Here is a 9422-nt window from a genome sequence, read left to right as displayed (position 1 = left end):
ACTTGACCAACAGCTTTATAATATGTTGTGTTAAAAAAAAATAATTTTAAAATCTGTACTATTAATATTTAAATCATTAATTACTGTGGATAATTTTATGAAACTTTTAATGGTAGTTCATATATCTTTGCTTTTTAAATTTTGTTACATTGTAGCCTTAAAAAGTGTTTTAAAAGAAAAATTATAGCAACTTAAAAGTGGATTTAGATCATAAAGTGTGTACTTTATGAAACATTACTGGTACTCAAGACTTACTTTTCTATCGAATTCAACACAAAACCACTTTTAAGATGCCAGGGGCTACGCAGAGATCTTGTGCCAAAAATTCAAAAATAGTCTCAAGTGTCAGAAATATCCCAATAGAAGCTACAGTGCTTTGCAACTCAAAGCTAGAAGTTCTTTGAAATAAAGGAAACAATTTAAAATTCTAAAGGCTTATCATTGCATGTTAAAGTTGAGTTAATCTGTTAATAACAAACATATTTTACTTAAGCAATATAAAACCACTATTGTTTGAAGCACTTACTGTTGTTTTAAACCTGGAGCATTGTTTTTGCCTAACAGTTTTGTAGATTATTATAGCTTTAAATTTGATTTCAGTATAATAATCAAATAACAAAATAACCGTTGATCACGTCATGTCTTATATTTTGTTAATTTCCAAGGATAAAAGAGCAAATTAATTATGAGTTTTAGTGAGTGGTAAATTTGTCAATTTAGTTACTATTGAATGTAAACACGATTTTAAATAGAAACTAAACCTTTTTGATAACTATCAGTAATGAGTTTTGCCTATCTGTGGTACATTACAAGGTTGTTTGCCAACCCTATTGCTTAATTGATTAAGTATCATCATCACTGACCAAATACTTGGTAGTTGCTGGCACAGACAGGTATTGGCTTCAGCTTCTGCCAATCGCTACTGACGTAACCATTACGCTACTGATCCCCTGTCAACTCATCAGAGTTGTGTGTGTAAAAATTAGTCTTTAAGTCAACAAATAACTCCCTTAAATTACTTAACATTGAGCCGTATTAATAAAGAAGAGGTAAACCTTTTACTTGCGAAAATTCGAGGAAATCCTTCTATCTGTATTAATAAAAACTCAAGCAAAACCTTTTACTTTATAAGGAAAAGGTAATCCATAGAAAGTTGAGGTTTTGCTCATGACTTAAGTAAATTGTTATTAATAAAACTGACCATTTACTTTTTCTTTGAAGTAAATCCTTCAAAAATGATGCATCTGATCAGTAGCAGATTATACGTTTAAGTAAAAGGTGTGTGGTGGTTTTACAGTGTGGTGCTAAATTTTAGCGAATTTCCTAAATTGGGAAAAAGCTATTCCGTAGGTCTCATGGTAAGACCTAGACCCATGACCCATTTACTTTTCCGTTTTCAGGTCCCCAGAGGCCAAAAACCTCCTCCGTTCAAATTCATATATATGTGTGCCCGTTAGCACGATAACTCGAGCAAAGGTGATCCGATTTTGATTAAATTTGGTGCAAACGTGTAAACCTACGTTTATTCTAAGGGATTCACGAATCAGCATAATAGGATATGGAAACGGGGGTTTATGAGCGGTTTTATGGGGTAAAAATTGGATTTTAACATTTTTTACCCTAAAAACATAGAATTTAGCAACTTCTTTCCAAGCCATTTTGTAGAGTTTAAAAAAACTATTAATTTAGTATATCGAAGTGGTATTATGCGCCTAATGGCTACGGAGAAAATGAAAAAAAAATTAAATTTAAAATTTCCATGTTATTTTTATGGAGAAATTTTTAAAATGTTGTAGTTTTCTTGTTTATGACCATTATTTGATCAAATTTGCATTCATTTCATACTAAACTATTACATTTTACAAAAAAATAAAAAAAAAAAACTCCTTTTTACCCTCCCTGTAGCAGTAAACCTAAGTACTCAGTTAACCTAAAGCTATTTAAATAGGGAATGAATGTGATATTGGAGACATTTTAGTCTACATCCAATCAGGCAAATGGAAATTTACTTAGTCTGCAGGTTTGCTGTGGCGGGAGTATTTTTTCACCTCCTACTAAGCTATCAACATTTCAATAAAAACACACCTCAATACCTTCCTTGAATCAGCAAACCTAGCTACTCATTAAAATTAATATTATTTAAATAGGAAATAAATCTGACAATTTTCAGGGAATATTTTAGAAGAAATCCAGCCAGGTAAAAGGAAATTTATTTAGTCTGCAGCTGCGGCGAGGGTTCATGTGGTTATACAGTACTGCATGCTATCTACAAAGCATATGATGATTTCTATAAACAAATTTATTATGTACCCGACTAACTATTATCATCAACCAAATTCTATGTCTAGAAAGGGGTTAAGATTCTGGGGGTAAAATCTGGGGTAAAATTCCGGCCCACACACTCTAGATTTTATAATTTAGTTTGTTATGATTAAATTCAAAGCCGGATGCAAAACCATTACACGGAGTTGGCACAGTTAAGCCTTCGAGGGGAATCAGTAGACAAAAATAAACAGGATCAGACGTGTAACATGTGATGTTCCTAAAGAACCATTTACTTCCGAGCAGAAGGATTTGCTCGGAAGGAAAAGGTAATCATTATTAATACGGTTTGAAGGATATGCTTTTACTTTTACCTTTTACTAGAAGCAAATGCTTTTGCTTCATACCTTTTCCTTTTGAGCATATCCTTCTTTTTATTAATACGGCTCATTGTCTCAATCTAACAACTTTGACTCAAATATGTTGGCAACACCACCACTGAAAACCCATGGAAAATAAACAATAAAACTAAAAGTTGGATTAAGTTTCTTCACTTAACTAGACAACTAAGCAGTTAGCCAATAAGTTGTGACCAATTAGGGTATAATTGATAAGCCACTCCTAGGAAAAAGAGTTGTTTATTTTACAAATAGCTATTCTTAATGAAAACAATAGATTATAATAAAATAATCATATCACCTTAATACTAATATTAACAAAATTATTAACACAATATGTACAAAATTAAAATAAAATAGCAGTTATCATGTTACAAACCAAAACCAAGAGGCGAAGCATCCTAGCTGGTCCTGATATTATTATCAACAAAGAACCTATTACAAAAAAAAAAAAAAATGGAAACAAATCGAGTTTAAAATACAAGTAGTAGGTTTGTTCACAGAACATAATTTTTTTTCTAAAATTCATTTCGCTCTAGCGTTACATAAAGTTACAAAAATAACTTGCATCCTGTCAGAAGAAGAATGATAGGGTTAGGAACTTAAATATCATACAATTTACAGGGAAAATTCATAATAACAGTTTCAGGAATCTATTTATCAAATTAAAATCTAAGTACAAATTTTGGCCAGGACCTTCAAGCCTGAAGAGGCCTTTATACTGTGGCACTAACTGCATCCGAGAAGATCGCGCACACCGAACACAACTTAGCAAATCCACTCCGCAGTTTCTGTTTGCAGTTACGGAAGTGCAGATCCAAAATACCTTCCAAAACCGGATTTCTTCGGGAGAGAGTTATGATATTTTCGTTTGCGCCACTTGATCTTCAATTCGGTAATGTGTCATACAGAATGTCCTTGACGCTGGCCGACAGGTTTTCAGGGAACTTGATGTCAAACGCAACTAGGAGATCTCCCTTACGACTTGGCTCCTTGGGAAACGGTAGTCCATGGCCCTGCAGCCTCTTCACCGTCGTTGGCTTCACAATCTCGTTGGTTAGGTTGATTGGGATCTTCTCTGCGGTGAGCGTCGGCACTTCGACTATCGTTCCACAAAGGGCCTGTGACAAAACACGACACTATGAATATAATAAATCACTTAAGAATCACACAATTAGTTCCTTAGAGCAAAACATCACACTGATTTCAAACATTTTCTGTGTATTGTCACAATTTATTTTATATTTACTATTCTTCTTGATAAGCTAGCTAACAATACTAAATGCATCTGAAAGGTCCTAACAAAATTAATGCAGTGATGAATAATTTTTCCAAGGTCGAAACAGTTTTGTATTATGAACAATAGTACAGCAAAATTATTTTTGTGTACAGAATAGATCATGATGTCATTGATTTTCAGTAAAAATTATTATTACAGCTCGAAAGAACAACTGAAACAATCAGATCAGATCCAACCAAGTAAAAAATTGAAAATGGAACAGACATAAATTTTAATGATGTGTAACAAACCTGATGAAGTTTAGGAAAATGTAGTGCAACTTTTGTTAGCAGGAATTTTAAAAAGTTTAAAACAGAGTGAATGGAGTGGAGAAAATGGCTGTCACCATCACTAATCAATAATAGTTATTGTGATAATAAATAGTAGAACAAAACTACAACAAAGGGTTTTCTGTATTAACATATAAAAAGTTTTGGTATTTGAATAAACTCTGAGGACACAATTAAGGTGCAAGTTAAGAATTTAAAAATAACTTAGTCGAGCAACCAGCAAGAACAGTATAATAGAAGCTAAGGAGAGTGTTATACACTGAAGGTGATATCCCATCTTTAAGTTATAACAAACTTTAGAATAAAGTGAAACTTCAGTCACTGACAGAAAGTGCTGGTGTAAACTATTGTTATTTTTCAAAGACATACAACTATAAACCATGACAAACTGGGAGAGCAACTCTTGGAAAACTGTAGCATATTTTATTGTAAGTACTCATTAACAATTAAAGAATTGAAAACTAAAAGAGAACATAAAACTTTAATTAAAATCAACCTATAAGACACTGATTTAACTTAATCTGGTTGTTTTAAGTAAAAAAGATGTCTTCAGCTGATATAAATGGGATGTCAACTTCAGTATTGAGTCCTCTAGGGTATACAATTAATACTTGATAAAAATCTTACCTGTTTCAGAGATATTTTGGCGGTGTAACGAATGTCGCTGCCCTCTCTTTTGAAGAGTGGATGAGGTTTGTCCCTGATGATGAACACAATGTCTGCAGGAATTTTGTTTCTACCCTGATCACCCTCTTTTTGGAAGGTAATTTTTGTTCCAGCTTTCCAGCCAGGTTTGACGTTTATCGTTAAAACTTTGTCTTCTTTTTTGGCAGTGCCGTCTGGTTGTAACACTCTTCTTGATATCTTCATCTTTTTTGTACAACCTCTGACAATATCCTCCAATGTAACGTACAGGTCGTGTTCGATAGGCGAGTCTTGTATTTTGTCTTTTCCTCGGTTTGCGTTGTTTCCGTGGATGTTGAAGGAATGTGAACGGAAAGCACCGCCAGGTCCGCCTCTTGTGCCCATGCCCATGCCTGAGAGGCCAAACGGATCCATGTCCGTGTCCATATCATCATCACCGCCAAAGGAGGAGGCAAACATCCTGTTGTTAGGACCTCCGAGGTCGAAGAAGGTGCCAAAAGGACTTGCTGTGCCAAAGAATTGAGCGAACGTTGCCCTCGGGTCTCCGTGGAAGGTGTAAGTAAAGTTTCCACCACCAGGCGACGACCCTCCACCAGTGTGTCCACCTACGTTTCCTTTCAAACCTTCTTCACCAAACTGGTCATAGACATCGCGCTTCTTCTTATCACTCAACACTTCGTAGGCTTCTGCCACCTCCTTGAACTTTTCTTCAGCGCCAGGTGTTTTATTTTTGTCCGGATGGTACTTAAGAGCCAATTTCCTGTATGCCTTTTTGATTTCGTCATCTGTCGCTCCTTTTTTAATTTCTAAAATCTTGTAATAGTCTTTTCCCATGTTGTGTTTCTATACCTGAAAGTCGAATATATTGTTAATCACCTATGACTGGCTAAGCACATTAACACTTTTCAATAGAAAATAACAATGGATGTTAAATTGTTTATAACTAGTTATTAAAAAATATATTTGAACCACCCTACTTTTGAATAAGTTTTAATGGTGTTATAAATAAATCATGTGACAGGATATTTTACCAATCCAAAATGTCATCCAACGCAGCAATAAAGTTAAGTTTTTAAAACTGAAAACACTAATTAGACTTGTGATGGGTCTTTTATAGACCAGTTATTACAAAAGAATTACTTGAAGAGTGTTAGTTAAAAGAATACAGGCAGGCCTACTAGTTATAAAAAACACAAATGACTGATAAACTTTACACTCTAAGTTAGTGAATTGAGTATTGCAATTTAGGCTTAACAATTGTTGGCATTTAAAAAAATATTCCAAACCCAAGTAAATGTCCCTTAAGCATTCAAGCAATATACAGTACATCCTCTTGGACCAGTTGCTACAAAACCAATGTTTATTAGGTTTTATATATTCAAGAATATTACATCATTGTGAGGTAATCAAAATAATTTTCACCACACTGATGTTTTTAGCTGTTTTACATATGTTAATTGGTGGCTGAAAGTTGCATTTTGCTGGCCATGCCAGCTATTATCGAGCAGGTTTTTAAATCCCTAGGGTCGTAAAATCAGCTACCCGCTTACTTTTTTAAAACATGAATGCATATTAAATACACAGCCAAAGTATCTATAGCATTGCAATAGAATTGTTTTACTGTCACCCCCGTCCTTGCAACTATTTATTATTATTTTTGCTGATTCCTCAAATTATTTCTTCACATAACCTCAAAGTTGTAGTTTTGTTGACTAAACTTATCAGTGTGCATTATTATTGTGGTGAATAGTTGTAATAGGGTATAGGGGTCACTCCTTCAAAAAAGAGCTATCAGACTGATCGCAAGAGTTCCTAAGACTGCACACTGTAAAGACTTTTTCATATTATTTAAAATTTTAACCTTATACAGTTACTCGCTTTAATGGTGAAGGGTGATATAGGATTATTCATGGAAAGCCAACAAAACCATTCTCATAACACGAGATTTAAAAATTTAATCAAACTGGTTGAACATAGGATTCAATTGTTCCACCTCTCCCCTCAATATATGGGACCACAAATTTACAACAAATTACCCACATTCATTAAAAACACTGAGTCTGTAGCTAGCTTTAAAAAACGTTGAAAAAAATGGTTATTGGAGAAGGCTTTTTACAGTGTTGATGAATTCTTATCAGAGCAAAAATAGATTTTAATTTTCTCATTTTTAATTTTAGTCTACTTTTAGTAATAATTAAGACTTATGGACAAATCACCTGTCAATTAACTTGATGTAATGTGATGATTGATAATAAATAAAATAAATAAAAAAATAGTGTGGTGAAAAATTGCATTCGTACCATGGACCGAAATGGTTTGGCAGCTCTTGATTATTTTAAGTTCTCGACTTTGTCTCTTTCAGACCTAGGTACGAAATATACTATTCTGTAGCCTAAGAGCGTTTAATTCAATAGGAAATAATACATTAAATATGAAAAAAACTAAAACCGTTTAACAGGCCGAGTAGGCATCCCTACACTCTGTCATAAGATGCATTGTGTGATAACAATTTAATGGTGTTCTGTCATGGCTAATTAAGCAACTATATTCACATACGGTATCTGAGTAAATGACATGGATTATTTATTATTGTACTAGTAGCCTGACATACACGTTTGTTATTAATATTTTAGTAACAATTGTTAACATTTTGCTTTATCATACTGATAATATTTATTTATACAAGTTATTTTGAAAAAAAAAAAATACCATGAATAAAGTTGTAAAATGACATAGCCTATACAAAAACCACCCAAAATCCAAATGGCCATCCTAAGGTACTCATATGTAGCTATCCACTGAGGGCAGCATTGAAAACACCCCTAGTGACATGTAGTGATTGGGTCATTCATTCAATATGGCAGTAAAGAAACTTAATTTAATTTTAATGTTAAGTACAGCAGATGCTGAAAAGCCTATGCTCCCATCTTAAAATGTTTTCCCCTTAAAAGTAAATTTACCAGTTTGTTAGGTATGACTAGTTTTAAATGTAACACATATTCAAATCAAAGAGCATTCACCTTGAAATTATCCTAAACTATTTCTCAATGAAGAAGCTTTATCTTTAGGTAGAAGCCAGTGTTTCACAGTTACAACACAGTTAAAACAGAGTTTTGACAATTTATATCTAAAACGAGATGGTCAATGTGAGGAGCGTAGGCCTTTACTCGGTGTAGAGATGTTGGTTTGACTACCCAATGGCTGTTAGTTACTTTGGTCAAAAGAGAACAAAAAGAATGGCAAGTATGAATACTCCAAATAAACCATTCTATCTTTTTCCAATTCATATTAGATTTGTCACTAGGCCTACTGGTCCATTTGATTTGAACATCCCTTTTGAGTACAGAGTCTACTTCAAATCCACCTAAACCCCTCAAAACGGACGGTTCAGTAGTATTTAGGCCTACTGATAATGACTGCAACAACCCGATGCAAACTTCACACTCGGATAATGCATTGTGACCAGAAGAAAACGATGAGACATTTCCATGAACATGTAAATTTCCACCAGAGGGCTTTAAAACTTGTGCGGCAGTAGGCCAATATTGTTCACACGATGGTATCAGCCCCAAATTTATCCTATCTGCAACTGCTCGCGGGGCTTTTAAATTAACATCTCCCTCCAACACAGTACACCTGTCTGTGACCTTATTGCGAGTTAAATTGAGATTTAATGCTTCTACAGACTTGGGATTCCACTCACAAGCAAAAACGTGCTTTGCCTTGCCATGTACGAGGTACGGCAATGTGAAATAACCAATTCCGGCAAACATATCTACAATGGTTTCGCCTTCACAAGTAAAACTAGCGATTCGGTGTCTTTCAGATACGTTGCCAGTGCAGAACATGGTGTGTTCAACATTCCAAGTAAACCAAATGCCATTATCCAACAAGGTAACCCACTGAGAGGGGCCAAACACAACCCTGGCATTAGGCGATCTGTAATCATCATTGTTGATCTTGCCTTGTAAAGCAATAGATTTGCCACAAAACAAGTTTGATATTTGCTCCCAAAGCCTAGGTCCTGCTTTGCTCCACCGATCACTAGTAAAATATTTTGAACTAAAAATAATGAAATTATCAAAGTTATCCCAACAAGGAGGAATTTGCTCAATCATCGAGTCTTCCCATAATAGCAAATCTTTCATCTTCTCAATAATCGCCTTTTTAAGCTCTTCTCTTGAGGGAGTAAATTTTTTCTTGCGATGTTTGTTACTCGCCATTTCTGCAAAGAAGAGGATTTGAATGTTTTAACTGTTATTCCTTCCTCTGCATACATATGTAGTATAATTATAGGCTAAAAGCATTAAATTTGTACATTACCATATAAAATATTTATTCATCCGTTTTTATAAGCCGTTTGTGCATATAGAATACTTAGTTCGCATGTACACCACAACTAGCCTCCTCGCCACATCATTTGTGAACAGAACTGTACACCATTTGCAGCTCTGTAGCTGACATGTACACTTTGCTATGTGTCGATTTTTTTGTTTGACTATTGAATCTCTTACCCCATGTGATTAAGGATCAGTAATATGTTTTTTG

The 9422-nt window shown here is 34.3% G+C and overlaps 1 protein-coding gene across 2 annotated transcripts in view; it reads right to left on the bottom strand.

Moving 5' to 3' along the window:
* Positions 1–2884: 2884 nt before the first annotated feature.
* LOC128996124 (dnaJ protein homolog 1-like) overlaps positions 2885–9422 on the bottom strand; it is a 448367-nt gene continuing 441829 nt past the window's right edge. For both annotated transcript variants that reach the window (XM_054421240.1, XM_054421241.1), the window contains 2 exons: positions 4857–5723; positions 2885–3781 (listed from right to left, as the gene is read on the bottom strand). In XM_054421240.1, coding sequence (XP_054277215.1) covers positions 3548–3781; positions 4857–5708 — 1086 coding nt within the window. In that variant the 5' untranslated portion in view covers positions 5709–5723 and the 3' untranslated portion in view covers positions 2885–3547. The remainder of the gene's footprint in view (positions 3782–4856; positions 5724–9422) is intronic.

The sequence above is a fragment of the Macrosteles quadrilineatus genome, unplaced genomic scaffold (assembly GCF_028750875.1).
Source record: "Macrosteles quadrilineatus isolate MER2022 unplaced genomic scaffold, UCM_ALF_1.0 Scaffold_6__1_contigs__length_79288215, whole genome shotgun sequence".
Lineage (NCBI taxonomy): Eukaryota > Metazoa > Arthropoda > Insecta > Hemiptera > Cicadellidae > Macrosteles > Macrosteles quadrilineatus.
This window is presented reverse-complemented; position numbering and strand designations above follow the sequence as displayed.